We start from the raw sequence: 20833 nt of genomic DNA on the forward strand, positions 1-20833 counted from the left end.
TTACGTTTAAATATATCATAATTTTGACAATGTGATGTAACGTTGTACGTACTTATTAAATGCGATAATTTTTATTTTTTATTATTTCAACTCGATCTAAATTATTTTACTAATTTGTAAAAACATGTTAATTTAGATTATTATGGAAAAACATGCATAATAATCCATGTTGATATAATGTGTGTTTAATGTTTTCTAGTAATATACTAGAAAAAGGAGAATACCGGATGTAAGGATATTTATATTGTAAAGATACTTGGATATAATTGTGATGAAATAATGTAATAAAAAAATTTATTTCTTGGTAGATAAAATATATATATATGTATAAATTCTCAACATCAATACAGGTTTTTTTTAAATAACGTCGAATGTCTTATCGTAATTACCAGAAGCACCCTATTACCATCTGATTTCACGTCTCGTATGAAAATAGAAAATTCTACATAGAAGTCTACGTACGAGGTATACAAATACTGTAATTCAACATAACTAGATATTGTCCTTATATACAAATATTTTTCCCACATCTACTACCTCGTTTTGAGGATCGAAATTTCCAGTTATTTATGCAAGAACATGCACCCTAAAATGCACGGTTTTTTCAATCAAACAATCTGTATTTCAGTACAATCGACATATTAATATAAATATATAAGTCGCAACATTAATAAGTAATATTATCTCAAAGAGTTCTGAATGAATTATTGGTCACAGAGATTGAGAAAGATTGCTCGTTTAAATATTGCAATACGAATATTTTTTTTTCTCGAGACTGGAGAAATGCAATAACGTAATTGCACGTAAACGTACTGTGAGGCATACGGGAATATCAAGTGTGTCTTATAAAATTATATGTATTTTATATTATAAATGCATATTATATATATAATGTTATATAAGTTTGTACTTTACCCCGATAACGCGCGTGAGTGTTCGTGTGTATATGAAAAGATCTTCGATATAAATGGTAGAATACTTCATAAGACGAAGATGGCAGGGTTCGGTAAGATGAGGCTTCATATGTATGTCATTCACTCATTAAATTATTGTCTACGACAGTACCGATGTTAAGCTACTATTGGCGGAGGTACCCAGCCTCCGAAACCCCGCTCCAATTCTTCCGCGACGGCAAGTGTCAGGTGATCTTGATAGAGTCCCGCCACAACCTGCACGAAATTAAAGCGTATATTATTTTAAAATTTTAAAGAAATAGAATATATATATATATATATATATATATATATATATATACTATATATATCAGTACACACCTGCAGACCTATAGGAAGTCCTTGTTTATTTAAACCTAACGGACACGCCGTAGCTGGTAGACCCAATACGTTAATGATTGCGGTGTAAGAAAAGTTGAACGGTTTAAACATTGGCTCGTGATGCATTGGCGCCGCGGTTGGATGTGTCGGATACAAGAATATGCCATCTTCTCCCAAAATATCCTGAAGGAAACAGAAACAGAAAGTGTAAAAATTCGTCAACAACGATAATACACATATTTCTTTTTATAATTTAATAACTTTTCTTTCATATTAAATAAAAGACCGAACCTTAAATTCCTGGAAGAGATCCTTGCTTTGTTGCATGAGTCGAACATGCTGCTCGCTTCCGTGCTTCATGCCAAATTTCTCGAACGCGGCAGTGATAAGAGCGACCAGTGTGTGATTGCTCATAAACAACATCCATTTAATGAATTCCAACCAGATATTGAGGCGACCCTGCCGATTGGTGAGCTCGTACGAAAAATCCTTATCATCTTTGCAAGTCATGTTTGCCAACCAGAGGCCAAGGCTCTTTTTTAATTTCTTCACGTTTAACTTCGTGGCTTTAACTTTATGCGCCTTCTCGAAATAATTCAGCACTCTCTTCATGGCGTTCTTTATCTCCGGATCCACCGGCGAAACTAGGTGCTGACCGCCATCGTCTTCCATATAATAGATCTAGATTCGTATAGAAACAGAATGCTTGAAGCTTATTACGTGACTATAAATTATTAAATTCTGTTTTCTGCCGCAAAAGCATATGCGTACGGAATAACGTTAGATTAAATTAGAAATTAAATGAATGTTGTTCAAACTGCTTCTGACAACTTGCCTTGATCCGTGACATGTCCACTTTCTGATCCAACTTGAGTAAATCGGAAGTCTTATTCGTGAGGATCTTAAGAGTTACCGGCAAATCTTGCGCGTATCTGCACATTGGTCCAATAGCGAGTAGCTGATCTTGGTCATCGCTGTGCGCGCTAGGATACTGCCCATCATTTGAAACGATTCCTGCAGTAAGAATATACCATAACATTTTTGCGATACATCGGTAATAAAAAAATACAAGGATTAGTCGAGCTCTCAATGTTTCTTACCTTTACTTGGCTTATGACCAAATATCCCATTAAAGAACGCGGGCATGCGAATAGACCCGCCGATATCTGAACCAATTCCAAGCGGCGATCCAGCTGCTGCCAGTATGCAGCCTTCACCACCCGAAGAACCGCCTACGATATGCCTGAAGGTGGATAACAAAATATTTTTTATTAAAATCTAGGATTAAACTTTAGAAAAGTGCTAAAATAATAAAAATTTAATTTATAGTTCGTTTTTTATATTCCGATAGCTGGGAATAATTGAATATTCGATAAAAATATTTGTGTGATTATGACGTAACATGTCTGCATTGATGATGATGATGATGAAGTAACATGCTTTACCTATTATTGTAGGGGTTCTTCGTGGTGCCGAATAGGCAATTACTGCTTTCCCACCACATTGCCAATTCTGAGACATTTGTCAACGCCAGAGGTATGGCTCCAGCTGACCTCATTAGTTTTATCGCTTCTGCATCTCTCTCGGCGACGCAATTCTTACGTACATACAGGCCAGCCGTTTGTTGCATGTTTGCAACACCGATGCAGTCCTGTAACGTAATGATTAATCATATTTTTTGTTCCTTCACTTTATCTTCGTAACGACTGGAAGATTACGTCATTGCAAAATAACACAGCAGGAATTATCATCTAATTTATCGTTGTTGTTGATGAATTAAAAAAAAGTCTGATTAAAATAGCTACCTTGGTGGTAAACGGCACGCCAAACAATGGTTTCTCCTTCGCCAAAACTTCGACAGATGGTGCGTCCTGAGATTTCAATAAGTCGTCGCATTTTCTCGCCTCCTTCAGAGCTTCCTCGAAGAGGTCAGCAACTGTACAGTTGAGCAAGGGTTGAACCTCTTTTATTCTTTCTATGTACGAAGATACCACATCCTCCGAAGTTAACTGTGAATAATAAGCAGTTACGTGATCACTCATCCGGCATACATATAAGCGTATGTAGTGTATAAGTTGTTAATATACTGCTTAATCTCTATATTAAGACATTTTATTTTTTATTGTTTATTTTTTTATTGTTACGAAGCAAGTCCAATTTCCTTTATAGTCCAGAAAGAACTTTACTACGTTTAAACTAAACGTATTGTAAGGCCGTTAATTACATGATGTGCAAATAAAACTTTATTTCGACACGTTAATTTAAAGCAAAAAAATCACAAAATCAAATCTCAATCGAAGCTTTGCGGGCAGAGTTTGAGAATAAAATACCTACTTGTCTGTTTCGAATTTTTAATGCTAAAGTGGTTGCACTGTGCAGAAGCGTTAAATCCTTGATGGGTGGTTGAGAGTGTGCTGGTCCTCTGATGTATGCAATTAACAACAATATCCCTCTAGCGATTACTTCTACAAGGCGATGAATCACACCCAGAATTTGTCGAGTCCGCATTTTGTTCTTTCGTGTTTGTTCTTCGACCGACATCTGTTTGTTAAAAAAATTTGCATTTTTCAATCATTTCGTTGCATTTATGTGTTTATCATTATGCATACATTACACTAAGTAAACTTTTTTATAAAACTGCATAATTTATTCAAATATACTGAGCTGACTGGAAAGTCCGCGCGGATATTCCTTGCAAAATTCAAATGCAAAAACTTTATGTTAGGAATTAACTAATTGCTTAATATATTCAATAAAATGAGATATCGTAACAAATCTAATGTTGTATGTGTAATAAATGTTTTGCTGTATGCAGACACATACATATATAAAATCAGAAAACAAATTATAAAACAGAAGTTATATATATTTCTGTAACGCTCACTTCATGATAAAATTATAATTTGAAATTACGAGTTATCGCAATTTATTCACGTGATGGATATTATGTTTAATTTGCATTCCTTGAACGCTGTAGCCGCGGAGATTATCTTATGGCTCTATAGGTGAACATGCTCGCGATAACCTATCGCAATATGATGTAAAACCTGGCACGCATGCTAGTTTTTATCATCAATAATATCATATTCACGCATAACACCATGTTACATAATATCGCATGCATCTATATACATATAGATGAAAAGCAATAAATATTAATACAATATAAATACAATAAAAACAGTGGAATGAAGAAGATTAAAATTAAAAGTATTGTTTTGTGCATAAAAATATGATAAAAGGAAAAAAAAGATATGAAAAATATTTTACAAATTCTAAATTTTAAATTCACGCTTGTATCTATTGATAAAGCGACCAGAAAAGATTTTAAAGATACATTTTCTTAAAATAATATCTACACTACAGAGAGGTAAAATGTATGGAAAAATTAAATTTCTGACTCGAGATATAAAAACAAATCGAAGCTCATGAATGACGCTGGAAATGCGTGAATGTGATCAATGATACAACGCATGAAATGGTACAGCACTTCATGATCGTGCCTTCGTAATAATAATCTAATCAGAATGTTCATGAGCCATTAATAGGTAAGTGAAAATGCAAATCTCGCTGTCGCTGCGCGGAAATCGCATTAGTATTCCCAGCCAGACCGAGCATTCTCGAATGATACACGCTTACATGCTCATCCCGCTGGACAACCGCTAATGATGTAATCGCGAAATTACGTGTCAAGGCTGGCGGAACAATATGTGCTCGAGATCGGACAGCAAATAACAAAATTAACAGGCCAGCCAAGTGTTTTTGCAGTTGAATCTTTAATGCAACATCAGCGCAAACACTTCTAATCCCAATTAATCTAATGACGCTGACAAGAAAAAATTCCGCTTTTATAAAGGTGCAACTTGCTCACGCAGTTTTAGTAATTATCTAATTTAAAATACATTTAAAATTCCATGGCGCCCATAATTCTTCTTAATACAATTGGCCATTAAAAATCGATTATATAATAACAATAGAGGAGAATCCCCTATTATGAGATATGCTCCTAATATGAGATAATGGGGTTTCTGCTAAACTAGTGAGCACCATTTGTTAGTTCCACCATGAACTTATTACTCTTGGTGTAAAATGTATTTAGTGAAAAATTCATTGTTCGTTATTGCGTTTAGCCTTTGCAAGAAAAGATTTGTGAAATTGTGAACATGTCAAAGGAACTTGAGGTAAGTCTTTAAACCTTGTTTATTATATAATAAGGAAATGGTTTGCAATAAATTCAATATGCAATGATAGAGTAGAATCATAGTAACAGGAAAATACGCAATTTGTTGAATTGCTTAATTGTAGAGGTTAGATTTCATGATCGCGGAACCGCTAGGCGTGTGGCTCGTATAATGAGATATTCAGGGTACTCTTAATTTGAGATAATTATTGCTCGAATATGAAGATTATGTAGTGTAATAAAAAGAAAGAAAATACTACTTAAGGTTAGAGAAAAGTTAATACGAATTTATATTACGAAGTTTTGTGTATTTAATTTTTATAGAATCTGACTATGGAGGTTAGAGATACGAGGAAGCGTCGACAGTGGAATCGTGAAGATTTAGCGAAGGCTGTGGCAGCAGTATTTTTATAAAACTATCTAATAAAGGTTTTTTAATTGCAATACTGATGTATTTTGCACTTTTAACACCGATTTCTCGAGGTATCTTATATTAGGAGCACACTTTCTCGATCCTGCGTAAAGCTCTTTTTTCAAAATTTTTTTAATTTTCGGAAAAAATAATATTTAAATTAGATTTTTCATTTTACCAACCTAAAGCTTATTAAATTCTCTTCAAGATAACGTATTACATTTTAAAATTCTGCCTATAGATTTCCTTACATTCGGCAAAATCGATATGGTATCTCATAATCGGGGACTTTCCTCTAGTTATTTCCTTCGCCTTTAGCACACGAGTAGAATTATAATAATCCAACAAGGGCAGCGAATCAATAATTGGCCAGAATTAATTAAGACCGTCGAATCAAGGCTGAGCTGTCCGGAAAGTGGGAAGAGCAGAGCGCATCACAACGATATAACACGACGACACAAAGAAGCGCATCGCATGTATAGACGTGCACCGATCGGAACAAAGCGCCGATTTCTCGAACTCTCGACCGATCCTTGAAAATCATCGGCGCGGAAATCTGATCGATCGCGGAAATTCTGCCGGGCGGAAGGACCGTGCGGTTTACGGCCATATGTCGACTGCTCTGACGTTTGCTCCGGTCGGATGTCTCGTGTGACATCCAACGCGAGTCTCGCAACTGAATCGGAAACGGAAGGAGTGTCACGCATACAGCGATGCGTCGTTTACCTGCTCCGCGCTTCTCTGTCGCAGCCGTTTAAAAAATACCCCTGAGCTGACCCGAACAACGGAATCCTTGCTCGGGTAACGGTGTTACTTATAACTCGCGTGGCATCCGCGATACCGACGAGACCACCATCTCGACTCGGGTATCGCCGACTGATGACTCATTACCTATGCTGACGTTGTCATACGCGCCCGCGATTCGATCTCGCTCGTGCCCAAATATTTATGACGCCGCCGCGCCCGTGCGCGATTCCCGCGAGAGCGTCGCGGAAGCACCGACCTGCGGGAGCACTCGCGCGGGATCTGGCGGGTCGCGTCGGCGAAGAACGCCGGTAGAGGAACGGCGTTTATCCTCGTCCTGGCGGATCGGCGACGGCTGACGGTCCAGCGATGAGCGGGCGATTTAAGCGGCGAGTCATCGACGGCACGGCGTCGCGTAGCGTTTTCCCCCGTTCGGCTCTCGTCGTCCGCACCTGGCGCGAGCACCGACCTTCCGAGCACCGTCGAGCACCGAACGTCGACTGCGACTGTGGCTCGCTTCGTCGAGTGCGCGACGCGCAGTTTGCCGGCACCGGGACGAAGAAAGCGCCCACCGTGTTCGTTCGCCGTATATGCCGCGCGGTTCGTCGCGATTCATTCAGGCGACTTCGGAGCGTCCCGAACCGCTCCGAAGCGTCGCGAGTCGGCCGTAACGAGTCTGCGCGCGACGCGACTTGCGAGGTTAACGCCAGGGACGACCTTGAACTCGCCGAACCCGCCACTTGATTTCGTTACGAGATATGTAACGGTGCACGCGTACAGAACGCCTCCAGAATCCATGATCTTGGATTTCTATGACAGATCTGTTGCAATTATTTATTATTACGGACGACTTTCTGGACAACGGTGGGCAGTACTAAAAGATAGCTAAAGATCGTTATGATTTTTATAATTATATTGTGAGAAATATTTTATTCTTGTAAATCTCTCCCTGCGCATGTGCACTATAAATTACATTTTGTCGCCAATTGTCCGTTAATAATTAATTTTATAGTTCTTGATATGAAATTGATAGAGTATAATCATTATCTTTTTATCGCGTATCAATATTTTGTCTTCCTTTTTGCGCGCTCTTTTAACATTTTCTTAACTCGATTCGTCATTTATCTTTATAATGGCGTATTTTATTCAGTTTGGACTTTTGACGCATTAAACTTATTTATACTCTGCAGTATATCTTATAATACTGTACATTTAATTTCTGTTGTCACGTCCTTTAATAAATGCCTTTCTTCATTTTAATCGTCTGTTTACAGCATTATCTCTGTTTCCGTATCAGGCGTGCGCACGAACAATTTTTTCAAGAGAATTATGGAAACGTCTCACGTCTCCAATATAAATTTCACGAATTCAAGGATACGGCCTTGCCACGCGGCACTAGCATGAAGCTGGCTGCGAGACGGGCAGTCGGATGGAACATCCTAACCTAATGCAACCTCGCGTTTCGGTTTCGACTTCGAACGTGCTTATGTCATGCCGCGCGATCGTTGATTTTCGCAATTTTCGAGATTCTCGAGTCCTCCGGCAGGGCGTACGCGTGTGTTTGTAGGAATGTAAAGTATCGCGATATTTGTGCTCTTGCATTTTGGACATGTTAATCGGTATTATCGTCTGCCTTGACAACTGAGTGCATATATAGATGGTCGATCCGCTGGACAAAACAGCCGAGACACTTAATTTGAATATTATATACGTAATTGTAACGAGGATCGAAATATACGCACTATTTTGGTGAGTCGAGATCTCGTTGGTGTGACCGTGCGAAAATGATGTCAGCGTTTATTTATGATAATGGCGAAAAAGAAATATTTTCTCGTACCTTTTACGGTCTCGGGGTTGAACAGCTCTCGAATCGAGAAACGCGCGAATGCAAAGTTCGCTGCGTTACATTTGTTTCGTGTGAATCGCTTTGTACGTGCAGATACGCTGCGGATACTTCAGGGTGAAACTGGAAACGGGAATATCGATTTCCAACAATACCATCTCTCGCACGCGTACACTCATTGATAGATAACGATAAGATTGTTTAATACAAGGTCGCAAGTATTCCCACGCGCGCGCCTTTTGACAACGATGTACATACATATATGTATAATGAGAAATATCATTTTCATTTTCATTCATCATTTTATGTTGTAGAATAGAAAAAACAAGTTTGCGTAATTTATTAGCTTGCAATAAATTATGCAAATTAACGGTGTTTTTTTTTAAGAAATCGAGCTTTATTATAAAAGAATAAACATGTCAATCGTCGAAAATTGGCCATGATTTTCTAACATTTTCCGGGCCGCTGAGAAATCTCTTCTTTAAAAAAAGGAAGTAAAGAAAAGCTGAATTTCTTCCAAAAAAGCACCAAATTAATTCGCAAACCTTATAAATACGCGTGCGCGCGTAAATTTAGATGTGTTCCACGCATGTTTCTTGTTATTGGTAGCAAGAAAACAAAATATTTTCTTCTTGAAACGTTCTTTCCTTCATTATAACCTGTTTTTCTTGTCATTGCATAATTAACATTTTAAATGCAAATTACTGTGACGTAGAATATTAACATGTCAAGATCAGTAAGTTCAACTGAAAAACTGGTTCCGCTGCAAATAACTTCTTGCACGGTCAAGAAACGGCCGCTGAATAAGATAGTAAAAATAAATAGTAAAAATACTCTCCACGATAGATCCACCAAATCTCCTCTTATTTCAGTCATAAAGCCGTTCATTCGAGTTCCATTAAAGTACACAAGATACAATAATACAACGTTATGGAATACCTCGGGTAATATCGTATTTCCACTAAAAGTGCTCTGAAGGCAGCAGCATCCGTGAGGGAGGTCGCACATTTGAGTCCACTCTCGGTTGCCGCGACAGACCGAACGTCGTCTGCAGCTATTTGCCGCCTAATCATTCCACAAAGAGTGTTTAAACCACCGTGTAATTTTGTTATTGCTCCGCTCTTGTGTCAACAAGAACGTCGCTACGGGGTCTCTCGTGCGTCGTGAGCGAAAGCCCGAGGGCCAAGCCAGTCAAAGCATAATGTTCTGAATCAATTTTACGTGCTGCGGCAGTAAGTCGCGATTTATCGAAACCTCGGGTAGAGAAACTTTACGGAGAAAGCAATTGCAAGCGTGTGTGTCTCGCTTTCTAAATTTGCGACCCGCATAATTTGCGGAGCAACAGTAATTTCTTTGTGACGCTTCGTGCGTAATACGATGACACGCAGGTTACTACAATCTCGAGGATTTTTTTATTTTGTTTTTGCAGACGATAAAGATAAGGGTTCATAAATAACGCATAAATAACGCACGAGAGTTCGGAAATGACTTTGCGACAAAGAATTGCTCGGCGATCTAATCAAGCAATTGCTTTCACGATATCTTTGATACAAATCTTAGAATTTTATATTCTTCAAATGTTTTATGCGTGCGCGTGCGTTGAAAAGTATAACGAATTACGCGATTAATGTTATTACTTAAATAAATAACTGATATGAATTGTATAATAATTTAATTACAGTTATTATTTCTTGCATACAAGATTAATTTCCACTTTTATAAAACTAATTATGTTATAATTTTTTTTCACGATATGCGTACAGAGTCCTGCGAGATAAATTATGGGCTCTTTACTGAAATGCATCTGACGAAGCGTGATGCTTTTACTTCACTGAATTTCTCATCCTCGGAAGAGAACCGAAACGACATCGGCGCAGAAGAACGATTCCTCGAAAACTCAATTGGAAATGGATAAAGATGGAAAAGACAAATGTCAAAGTTACGATACTGATGATATAGAGGAAAAAGTGAAAAAAGTGAACGTGACGACGTCTTCACCTACCAGATTATTGGCCAAGAGCAGCCTAGTGCTGCCTACCGGATTTATCAAACCCAAGCGTGGCGAACAGGTGAAAGCAAAGGTTGAAACGATGTCTTCGTCCGGATCTGCTACCGGTAAGAACGCATGAATGAATTCTTATATAAATTATTAATTCTTTCATTCAAAACGGGAGAAATAATACTACATATATTTTCTTTAACTTGAAAATTAAAAGACTTTATGAGAAATGAAAGAGGGTGCAAAAGTAACTTTGTCCTAGTATCTTCCCAGATAGCCAAGTCTGCCGAAAGCAGATGATGCTAACTATCTGCTATCAACTATTGCCAGCCAAAAGACAACAAATTTCATACAGAAGTTGTTATTAACGATTAATTCGACAAATTGGTGCCAGAAATGTAACAGAGCTTGCTCGCAAAATCTAAGAACAGATTGGCGGCGGAAACCGAGCAGAATCTGCAAACATGGCTCGAAGTCGGATTGTCGACAGAAACCGAGCAAGATTTGCGCACGCGGAATCTAACGGCAGATTGGCGGCAGAAACCGAGCAAGATCTGCGCGCGCGGAATCTAACGGCAGATTGGCAGCAGAAACCGAACAGGATCTGCAGCTTTTGACAGTATTCAAATTTACACGGCTATGGATATGTGTCTTCGCTCCGCACCGCTATGCGGTGCACGCGTCGAGTTCTTACTCGATGTTAAGATTTAGCCTAACAGTTCTATAAGTTAATATACGCGCCTTGGCATGACAAAATTAATTTTTCTGAAAATTTTTGCACTCGCGGCACAGAGGCTCCCATGGACAACGTCCATGTAGTTCACGCGCGCCACGAGCAATCTGAAGTTCGAAAGCAAAATTCGGACTTCAGATTAGAATAAATTAACAATAAGAGAGAGATTATGCAACGAACTGTCAGAAAGACACATCAAGCCAGATGTACTTTAATTTAACAAACAAACAAATGCGTTCTTTTAACAATTTATAGTGCGTTAAAAGTAAACACATGCTTTAATATATCGTAAATATGAACGGCCAAAAGCAGATTCTGTTCGGTTTCCGCCGCCAATCTGCCGTCAGAGTCCGTTAGCAGGCTCTGCTGGCAGATCACTATCCTAACGCGGACATAACGGATGCCAATTTGCTATCGACTTCTGCAGTAATCTGTTGCCAATCTGCTGGCAGATTGCACACATTTTGCTTACTGGGTTCTTAAAAACAGAAACTTTGCAAAACTCAGAATCTGCAAAATTTCACAGAAAAATAATTGCTATGCGGAAAGTAATGCACAGTAAAGATATTTTTATACGTTTGCATTCACGACTTAAGTCGTGATTCAAGACGAACGCGAGCTCTATTATTTCATTCAAACAATACGCACAATTGGATCGGATCAAGGATTGATCCTGTTTGTCTTACCGACTCCTCTGTCGTTGATCTTGGTACGCGGAGTACCACATTCTGACTGAAGGCAGATCCTGCGTGTTGAGCTCTGCGAGCGTTGTCCGTCGCTACTATATTGATCTACCTGTCTCAGGGTTATATTCGGCCGCGTGTTTCAGCGCAGTACCCTCCGGTCCTTCACCACGCAGTCACCGGAATCTCGTTTCCTCGCCGCCGACGTGATTTGCAATTCACATCGCGTTTTCCTCCCTGTCTTCATCGAAATGTCATTAGTAACCGTCGCTCCTTGATCGCGATGACTTTAAGTCAGTTTTTTCGGGTATACTATATTACACTGTGAGTGAACATCGTTAGTCACGCGTCACCTCGTCGCGGATGATGCATAATTAACAGTGGTCTTCTTGGTATCTTTATAATTAGTACGACAAATCGATAATCGACCCGAGCCGAATAGTCCGTGTTTAGTCAAAATCATGTAACATAATAGCTAATAAAATATAAAATAATCGTATGCTTCAGAGTTTTGACTGATTTCGAAATAATTAAGCGTATTTATAATGCTAATATTTAGGAATCTGTGTGTGTATATATGTTTTTAGTGCATTTCAAAAATTATTTGTCTTTTATCGATGAATTCTGAGAAATAAATTGAAAACATGTTTACTTTTGCTTAATTTAATAGGATCTTCTTTGGTTGTGATTTTTTTAAAACAAAAAAGTTTTAAATATTATGTATCTGTAACGTAATAAATTAAAGTTGAAATAAAAATTCTGCTAACAAGTAAATATTTGAGAATGTAAAGAGAGGAGAGACTCATAAAATTTATTAAAGAGTACATTATTAGAAGCAGATCGATTAATATGGGATATTCCATGCATAGTAAATGAAAAAAAAACATAAATATAATAATAAAAAATAAAAAGTGAAAAATATAGTTAAGTTTAGCACTGTGCATTGTCTTGAAAAATAAACTAGAAGCGAGATATTGGATAGCAGACAGGTGTCCGATTATCGGCATATCGGATATTGGATTAAAAAGTATGAATTGATGATGGGATAATAGGATTATTTGCGTATCTGAGAAAGCCGATTAAAATTAAATTTATACATTGTTTCCACCTCATAAATTCGGTTAATTGTTCATAATTGGTCATGCTCTAATTAATTAATTTTAATGGTTCTACAATAACCATTGATAAATTTGTCCTGACGTATATAACATATCAATATATTTACTTTTGATGACACATACACGTTACATCAACGGTATCACTTGTGACATTATTATATTTCGAATTGCTCTATACTTTAATATATTTAATAATACATTTAATAATAATACATTTCCCTGTTGTATTTTAACATATTAATAATAAATTCTTCGCGAAAGACAGACTGTTTTATTTTCTTCATTTACATTTCCGATTCGCTTCGTGTTAAATGCGTTGAAATAACTTAATTATCAAGTGGAGTGGAAAAAGGTTTATTAAGTTAAATATCACGAACTGACGTATCTCGAAGGAATTTCTATTAAGCTCTACGAAGCCATGAAAATGATCGTATTTCCGCGATTTCTCTCGCGATTTCGATGAGAAAATGCCACGATGCTGCGGTGCTTCTTTAGTTTCCGCCGCGGATGGCAATGGGTCTCCACAGATGGGTCTTGGTCTGCAGATCCAGGACGGTTAGTAATTAATGTAATTGCCAATTAATCTATTTCGCGATCGCGTTCACGTGCACGCGCGTGATCATTATTGTAGAGAAATGAAGCCTTTATGCTTTCAAGCATCAATTCGCAGTAATGCGTAGATAGATCAAACGACGATGTAGGAATGAAAAGAACAATTTCTCAAATATTAAAAATGTTAGAACAAGTACAATGATAACGTTTATAGATCATTACCCCAAAAATAGTAACTTAACTAAAAATTGTTCATATATAATTAAAGTATATAGGTTTATATATGATAAAGATCTTGCAAAATTTTACACCATTATAATTATAAATAAAATATAAATATCATATACGTATTAATAATTTGATAAATTACACGAATGCAATATAAAATTTTGTTACTTGTACATTTCTTGGTATATTTATTGCAAATAATTTTTGCAATATTATTTTTGTTTGTAGGAAACCCACGAAACAAGACTGCCTTAGCACCGGGGCATAGTTTGATGGACTGGATTCGACTGGGTAATTCAGGGGTTGATTTAACTGGAGTCGGTGGTATACCGCAAGTCGTAACATTATCTGAACTTGCTAATCATAATAAACAAACTGACGCTTGGATCGCGATACGAGGTTTGCTCAATTTTGTACCCTCTGTTTTGTTAAGAAACAAATCTCTCCAACATTGCTAACTATTATATTAATACAACATATAAATGCACTCTTTTCTCAACATTCGAAGTAACTTAAATGTTACGTAGCACATTTTCACATTTGGTTTACAGGGGTGGTATTCAATGTTACGCGTTACATGAATTTCCATCCCGGTGGAATTGACGAGCTTATGAAAGGCGTTGGAAAAGACGCTACAAAATTATTCGACAACGTAAGATCCCTTACTTCCCGTTGTGCACTTTTGTAGCAATACGTCATCTCGCTAAATGGTAATTATTTTTATGTACCCGTAGATCATTAATTCCAGGTGCACAGTTGGGTGAATTACCAGAGCATTTTACAGAAATGCGTCGTAGGCAGATTGTGTCGTGGCCCTTCTTCCGCTTCTTCTTCCATAGCAGAAAAGTCAGTCACGGGCGGAAACAACCGTTCGCCCGTGACGATAGGTCTAAGCAAAAGTTCCGCTGGTGAGTATATCTATTGTAACTGCTGCACCGCATTGTTTTCTAGGTCATCTATACTTAGGCAGACTGAATTAATAAATCATAAATAGTGTCGGGCTATTGTTGTAATATCGGTATATTATCCATGTGCACAATCGTTGGCGCTAAATTAAATTGAGTAATTTGATCTTTTCCTTAAATTGACAAATGTCAAAACTTTATTATCTTTAATCTTTTAATTATTTTGTTTACCTAAAATAGCTGAAATATTAAGAATCGAAGATATTAATATTGCACATATTAATTTCGTACCTATTAATTAACAGTCATTAATTTACATCCAGAATAAGCTGAGCATGGATGATTAATAGAAATATTGAATGTCACACACACACAATCACGTATTAAATAAATTATGGGAAGATATTAAAGTGCAAATTTTTATTGCTTCAGCACAAAAACCTGTCACAGAAAACTCATCGGATTTACCTAACATAGATATGAATTGGCGGCAGACATCTAATTCCATTACGCTGTTTTATCAATCTTTGTGCGATTATACAGCGCCGTATTATCAATTGCAAAGGTTGACTGACTCGAGGCTCATCTTCAGGCTCATTCTCGAAAAGTACGTCATCGTCCACGAATTTGAATTAATCGCGGATGTAGAATGGCCGCCGACGTGTAAACGAGATTTTGATACGATGCAGGTAATACGATTTAACGGATGAATGAACAACTAATATATACTTGTCACGCAAATTTATGGATCGTGAATGTTGCAGGTAGACTTTACATTCGTAAAGAAGATTAAGGATATTTGGAAGAGTCAAGGGAATCATGCATCATCGCGTGAATCGGTGATAAGCAAACGCACGTACAAAGAATATGAAGTACTGAGTAACACACCTCTTTGTAAACTAGTTCATTTGTTAGTCGTACGTGCGAAAGACTTTGTAGAATTAATTCCTATTGGTAGACACATAGAAGTCAAAATGAATGTAATGGGTAAATAATCAGATCATTCTCTTTTTTTCAGTGCAATAGATTTTAATTATCTAGCGACAGCATAAAACTGCTAAATATAAAAAGTTTTTAATTTGCATTATAGTTGCATATGTTAATGAAAATATAAAAAAATACACTATGGTATGTTCCACTGATTGTCGCAGGAATGGAAATATCGAGATCGTACACGCCTGTCCCGCCGTGCCTTCACCCTGACGATATGGCGCCCAATTATAAGTCAGATTGTATTTGCTTGATGATAAAGCATTACCCAAATGGCGCACTCAGTCCGTCCATCATCAAATTACAACCTGGTCAAGCCGTTACAATGAGCAATGGTTTAGGTGCCTTCGCAACCGAATCATTTGATCGGTATTCTGTCATCCATATGCTGGCGGGTGGAACGGGTTTAACCGCGATGTTAGGAATAATCCAGCGAGCACTGGCGAGGCGCAGCGTGTAAGTACAGCCATTATCAAGTTTTAAACTACAGTTTGCTGCAAAGTTTAGTTTTCTCTTGAAACTACTGAAGGTATTAAGTGTGTGAGTAGCTACCGGTAAAATAATAAAAACTGCGTCACCAGGTATTGATAATGTTTAATTATACAAGTTTAACTAATAATAATAAAACAATTACCACTTCTGTTTATTTTATTTTTATTTATTCATTCAATATTTTTGCAGAAAATTAATCAATCTTCTAAACTTCAATAAAGATGAAGCTAACATGTTTTATGTGGCACAGCTTGACAAAGTGTCTACAGAGAAGTAAGTACGTTTGCGTAGAGTGTGTATCAGTTTAACTTTAACATAGAAATTTTATTATTACGCCCCATCTCTCTCTTTAATGCTTAATCGTACTTAATACTTAAGCGTACCCAACTTTCTTATGAAAATAAGAAAAACAAATTTCATCAAATAGGCAATCTACTTATATGTCGAATTTATATTGTACATTAGGTTCAAAGTTACACACATCCTTTCACAAGCAGGAGATACATGGGAGGGTAGACGCGGCGTTGTATCCGATGAATTGTTAAAAGAATTGATTGGTGAATGTTCAGCGGAGGGATGCGTATTTATGTGTGGACCAAAAGGATTTATGCTAACTACAAAAAAGTATGAAAAAAATTATTTTTTGAATGTATATTATATTTTCTTATTATTTAATAAGTATCTACAAAATGTATAATCTTGAATAGAAATTGCACCGATTTTTACTTAGCGATAAATTAATTGTTATTTTTAATACTTAGCCGATTATTATAGCGTGTTATTATGTTTTAGGTGTGTTCAGACACTTGGCTGGGAGCCTCACCAGACATACGAGTTCGATGATTAACCGTCTATGTGAAAGTACACATAATATGTGTTTTCTTTCTTTCCAAACAGCCTTCTTAGAGAAAAGCCTAATAAGAGACAAAACCTTGTACCTGTTTACCTGATTCACAATCAACTATAAATATTACTATACAGATGTTTTGTAATAGACTGTAGATGGATAGATACAGAATAAATATGAACTGTCATTCATGTGTCATTAATTGTGTACATTTTTCTCTGTGTTGTGTTTTTAATTGTATTTTATGTTAGTATTATAAAAATTGGAAGGACGCGGTCCACTTAGCGCTGCAAAATGCTTTCTATCCTTATTTTCGTTTAAAAGAAGAAAAAGAATAGAAAGTGTTTTGACGCATCTGTAGCACTAAGTGGACCGAGTTCACGATCGCGGTGGTGTATGTACTGAAATGTACTGATTTGTTGAGTAGTTTCAAGTTTCAACAAACTGTAGTAGATGTATCACGCTCTGCTTTGCTTTCAATCTCTTTTTTTATTTGCAAGTAATACCATTCAACAGCGAATTATAGTTTGTTATTTTTAAATATTGAGGTTTGACAGTTTTCTAACCTAAAATGTGCATTGCATAAATTTTATGTCATAAAACATCAATGTTAACATTTGTTTATTGATAATTGCAAGTAATCGAATGTAATACAAATTGCATATTGACGGCAAATTTATATAAACTTGTGGATTATAAAATATTTGTCAATCGTTTTTCATGAAATAATAATAAAATTATGTATATTTAATTTTTCCTATGTGTCCGTAATTTTTAAAGATTGAGATTGCTGAAATTCAAGAGAAGAGAGGTCGATCAATTTTGATTGGATTGAATTTTAGTTCGAAATTGGAGTAAAGAATGGCAAGGATTAATTGTACATTAATTTCGATAAGCTCGCGACAGTTATCGCTGTATTCGAAAGGTACGAAATTATATTTGCATTTTTCTAGCCAGTCAAATAAAACACGGATAAATAAAACATATGCTCTTTCCTCTATGTTTACTTTTTCATTTTCTTAAAAGGGTTCACACGTTTATTTTCCTCCAAAAGTACGGACGAGGTAAATGAGAGTCCAAGACTACGCGAATTCAGAAACAAATTGCGCGAAAAAGCTCCTATAGGTATGATCTTAGAGTTTAGTGGTAAATAGTAGTCTCTTGAATCCAAACGAATCGCAAAGTTAAAGATGTTGAATCTTAAATATGACAGAGAAATTAGAGGAATTAGAAGAAGGCAAGCATCCTTATCAGGAGCAAGAACCGTTGAAGCCCTTTCCAAACAACACAAATCCGGAAACCGGTGAGATTGGAGGACCTCGTGGACCAGAACCAACTCGTTATGGCGACTGGGAAAGGAAAGGTCGCGTGACAGACTTCTGAGTCTTGATATTTGGAGTAAATAGATTGTTAATATAATTGTTAAAAATTATGTAAAAATATATATGCATATGAATACAGAGATGTTAATTAATTAAATCAGTGATGTGTTTGTCACAAAAGATAGATTTATAGTATAGAAAATAATTTAAAAAATGAATAAATTGTAAAATTCACGTACATATTTAGAAGGATCGTTAGATTGAAAGCAATCTAGAACAAAATCTACTTTTTTTATTACAACAGAAATGAAATTTATAAAAAAATATGTATATGTATGTATGTATATATGAAGCATATTTGTCACACATATTGGCGACAGTATTTTATTAACAAAAGCATCAATAGTTATCACGTCGATGTTGGTCGATGTTCTCATGTGTAATCTTTCATAAAACCGTTCGCATGATTCGCACGAACTGTATTTTAACAAATCTGCAGATGAGAAGTTGCAAACAATTTGCTACAGGTAACGATACCTCAATGTGTGTCCTCTGATATATATTTCATATTTATAAATTGAAAACATATATTTTTGTAAGGTTGACTTTTCTATTGTGTAACTCATTAGTTTCTTTTAGCTTGAAATGCGTAAAAATTAAAAAAATTAACATATTTATAGGTATTATGCTAGAAAAAATTAAAACCAACATAGAATCCTCGAAAAGACAGTATGAATCACCACGAATAAAACAGTTCCATGAAAAACTTAAACTGCAACCAATACCAAGTATGCAACAGTAATTAATACATAAAATTAATAGTTCTGGAAACAAAAGTTAGCACGTTTTCTCTCTAATAATAAAAATTCTCACGAAAACATTTAAAACCCTGAACTTTCGAAGATTTCTTTTTTATTGTTAGAAGTAGGACCACGGGAGCGATTCGTAGATTTGGTATTAGTGGAAACTGATTTAATAACTGGCGAATTAATAACAAATAACGAGAAGGAGCCTACTAAATGGGGAGACTGGCAAAATGGTGGAAGAGTCAGCGATTTTTGAAACGCCAAGTCACCATTTCCTCTATAAACTTTTGCATGATATGTATCTAAAATATTGAAACAAATTTTCACTTTTGAAATTCAATGGAATTTTCACTTCCGATTTGTATAATCAATTTGTTTGTATCTACATAATTATTATACAAAGGAGATAAATCGGATATAACTCTCTCGGCTATGTCAATGCTAGGTGAAATAGAGTATAAACCAAGATTATTTCTTGATATGATAATATATAAAATTAGTAATGCTATGTAAAAAAAAAAAAACGTAAATAGCATTCAATGTGACGAAATGAGAATTTAATTTAGTGAGATATAATAAATTAGATTGTAACTATACTATAATATACGTATTGTACGAAAGTGTGAATCTGTTTTGGTAGAGCATAATACCCAGGAAAGTTTTCAGTTCCTATGAATTTATTAGTAACGTTATTCCATATTTGGTACTATTAGTTTCAAGTCACTTTCTTCTAGAAAGTCTGGCACTATGGTAGCCTACACACAAAAAGCCTACATTATTATACAGATTACTAGTACGTTACATGTACAAAAATATGCAATACACTAATTGTAAGACTTTGTCAAATACTGAGTAACGGATGTTAGGATAACAAACACTTTATATATCAAAGCGATTAAATTTCTCGCTACTAATGAATAATCCATAATGAATATAAATTAAATCGATAGATGCCAAATTATAACAAAAAAATGTGCAAAAAAATCGAGTGTGGCATTATCAATGATTGAATTTAACACTAATTACCTAAATGTAGTTCATGTCCAGTAGCAGCGAAAATTTACTTAGCCGAGATATATAATAAGTTTTCAGAGCTAATACTAAGCTGTTCATGTAGAAAAAGAGCATAGTTATCTCTACAAATCGTATCAAGAAACGTATGTACAACAATGCTAGTAAAAATTTCGTTCTGCATTTGCGAGCAAATGTGCTTGAAAATTCTCCCGCCGATATTATCGAAAATTTTTCAAAAATAACGTACTACGAGGTGTTGCATACGAGATGTAGATGTCCATCTTTTTTGAGCTATTGGACAAAATAGCAAATAGATCGTTTGATTAATCTCATTGTATCTTCTTAATATCTTTCAAATATTAAAGTCGTACTGGTAAAGTTGAGATAATAGACAATGTCCATTTCAGTACATCGCTTATTGTGATTTCTATATATATGTACAGACAACTTCCCATTACATTTCTTAATACAGGAAGTCTCGATTTTTTGTATTTCTTAATACAAGAATATGTATTACTTGTGCTATAAGAACGTGTAAAATTTTGTTCAAAAAATGAAAATGAAGATTTGCAGACATATTTACATGTTTTTTTTTTATGATTCTTTTATGTATATACATCGTCGTATACTTAAACAATGTACGATCAAAAAATTAAAGACAATATTTCTTTAATTCAAAATAAAGATATAA

General features: G+C 35.9%; 4 protein-coding genes across 15 annotated transcripts; 3 read left to right on the plus strand and 1 right to left on the minus strand.

The window, feature by feature from the left end:
* Positions 1 to 297: 297 nt before the first annotated feature.
* Positions 298 to 9609, minus strand: LOC105280415 (fatty-acid amide hydrolase 2-B). 4 transcript variants are annotated; one of them, XM_026968060.1, is made up of 9 exons: positions 8448 to 9347; positions 3609 to 3815; positions 3080 to 3283; positions 2720 to 2925; positions 2375 to 2517; positions 2110 to 2288; positions 1566 to 1955; positions 1275 to 1457; positions 298 to 1169 (listed from the first exon to the last, which is right to left on the minus strand). In XM_026968060.1, the coding sequence occupies exons 2-9, from the start codon at positions 3813 to 3815 to the stop codon at positions 1071 to 1073; spliced, it is 1611 nt and encodes a 536-aa protein (XP_026823861.1). In that variant the 5' UTR covers positions 8448 to 9347; the 3' UTR covers positions 298 to 1070. The 4 variants fall into 4 exon arrangements, with proteins under 4 accessions (XP_026823861.1, XP_026823850.1, XP_026823822.1 ...); XM_026968049.1 differs by lacking the exon at positions 8448 to 9347 and adding an exon at positions 6870 to 7148; XM_026968021.1 differs by lacking the exon at positions 8448 to 9347 and adding an exon at positions 6758 to 7148.
* A 613-nt stretch (positions 9610 to 10222) lies between these two features.
* LOC105280413 (cytochrome b5 reductase 4) lies at positions 10223 to 17191 on the plus strand. 7 transcript variants are annotated; one of them, XM_026967841.1, is made up of 12 exons: positions 10441 to 10568; positions 12015 to 12260; positions 13248 to 13541; positions 13995 to 14165; positions 14318 to 14418; positions 14515 to 14674; positions 15104 to 15360; positions 15436 to 15658; positions 15823 to 16117; positions 16343 to 16426; positions 16619 to 16777; positions 16946 to 17191. In XM_026967841.1, the coding sequence occupies exons 3-12, from the start codon at positions 13454 to 13456 to the stop codon at positions 16998 to 17000; spliced, it is 1593 nt and encodes a 530-aa protein (XP_026823642.1). In that variant the 5' UTR covers positions 10441 to 10568; positions 12015 to 12260; positions 13248 to 13453; the 3' UTR covers positions 17001 to 17191. The 7 variants fall into 7 exon arrangements, with proteins under 7 accessions (XP_011339260.2, XP_026823642.1, XP_011339263.1 ...); XM_011340961.3 differs by lacking the exon at positions 10441 to 10568 and having other exon boundaries at positions 11605 to 12260; XM_011340962.3 differs by lacking the exon at positions 10441 to 10568 and having other exon boundaries at positions 11605 to 12260; positions 13252 to 13541.
* A 126-nt stretch (positions 17192 to 17317) lies between these two features.
* Positions 17318 to 18625, plus strand: LOC105280412 (succinate dehydrogenase assembly factor 4, mitochondrial). 3 transcript variants are annotated; one of them, XM_011340955.3, is made up of 4 exons: positions 17318 to 17548; positions 17781 to 17925; positions 18027 to 18125; positions 18214 to 18625. In XM_011340955.3, the coding sequence occupies exons 2-4, from the start codon at positions 17862 to 17864 to the stop codon at positions 18381 to 18383; spliced, it is 333 nt and encodes a 110-aa protein (XP_011339257.1). In that variant the 5' UTR covers positions 17318 to 17548; positions 17781 to 17861; the 3' UTR covers positions 18384 to 18625. The 3 variants fall into 3 exon arrangements, with proteins under 3 accessions (XP_011339257.1, XP_011339258.1, XP_026824225.1); XM_011340956.3 differs by having other exon boundaries at positions 17318 to 17394; XM_026968424.1 differs by having other exon boundaries at positions 17335 to 17408.
* A 364-nt stretch (positions 18626 to 18989) lies between these two features.
* On the plus strand, positions 18990 to 20086 carry LOC113561681. Its single transcript, XM_026968480.1, has 2 exons — positions 18990 to 19110; positions 19245 to 20086. The coding sequence occupies exons 1-2, from the start codon at positions 19008 to 19010 to the stop codon at positions 19382 to 19384; spliced, it is 243 nt and encodes an 80-aa protein (XP_026824281.1). The 5' UTR covers positions 18990 to 19007; the 3' UTR covers positions 19385 to 20086.
* Positions 20087 to 20833: the final 747 nt, after the last annotated feature.

The sequence above is a fragment of the Ooceraea biroi genome, chromosome 1 (genome assembly GCF_003672135.1).
Source record: "Ooceraea biroi isolate clonal line C1 chromosome 1, Obir_v5.4, whole genome shotgun sequence".
Taxonomy (NCBI): domain Eukaryota; kingdom Metazoa; phylum Arthropoda; class Insecta; order Hymenoptera; family Formicidae; genus Ooceraea; species Ooceraea biroi.

Excerpts from the sequence above, each read along its gene's own strand:
- LOC105280412 (XM_011340955.3), top strand. The coding sequence starts at position 17,862 with ATGGCAAGGATTAATTGTACATTAATTTCGATAAGCTCGCGACAGTTA. Across the intron at positions 17,926-18,026 it reads GTTATCGCTGTATTCGAAAG|GGTTCACACGTTTATTTTCC; the intron begins GTACGAAATTAT and ends TTTTCTTAAAAG. Across the intron at positions 18,126-18,213 it reads GCGCGAAAAAGCTCCTATAG|AGAAATTAGAGGAATTAGAA; the intron begins GTATGATCTTAG and ends TAAATATGACAG.
- LOC113561681 (XM_026968480.1), top strand. The coding sequence starts at position 19,008 with ATGCTAGAAAAAATTAAAACCAACATAGAATCCTCGAAAAGACAGTAT. Across the intron at positions 19,111-19,244 it reads TAAACTGCAACCAATACCAA|AAGTAGGACCACGGGAGCGA; the intron begins GTATGCAACAGT and ends TTTTATTGTTAG.
- LOC105280415 (XM_026967993.1), bottom strand. The coding sequence starts at position 9,461 with ATGTGCGACCTCCCTCACGGATGCTGCTGCCTTCAGAGCACTTTTAGT. Across the intron at positions 3,816-9,392 it reads GAAATACGATATTACCCGAG|ATGTCGGTCGAAGAACAAAC; the intron begins GTATTCCATAAC and ends TTTAACAAACAG. Across the intron at positions 1,458-1,565 it reads ATCTCTTCCAGGAATTTAAG|GATATTTTGGGAGAAGATGG; the intron begins GTTCGGTCTTTT and ends TGTTTCCTTCAG.
- LOC105280413 (XM_011340958.3), top strand. The coding sequence starts at position 10,361 with ATGGATAAAGATGGAAAAGACAAATGTCAAAGTTACGATACTGATGAT. Across the intron at positions 14,166-14,317 it reads CGCTTGGATCGCGATACGAG|GGGTGGTATTCAATGTTACG; the intron begins GTTTGCTCAATT and ends TTTGGTTTACAG. Across the intron at positions 15,361-15,435 it reads GAGATTTTGATACGATGCAG|GTAGACTTTACATTCGTAAA; the intron begins GTAATACGATTT and ends TGAATGTTGCAG.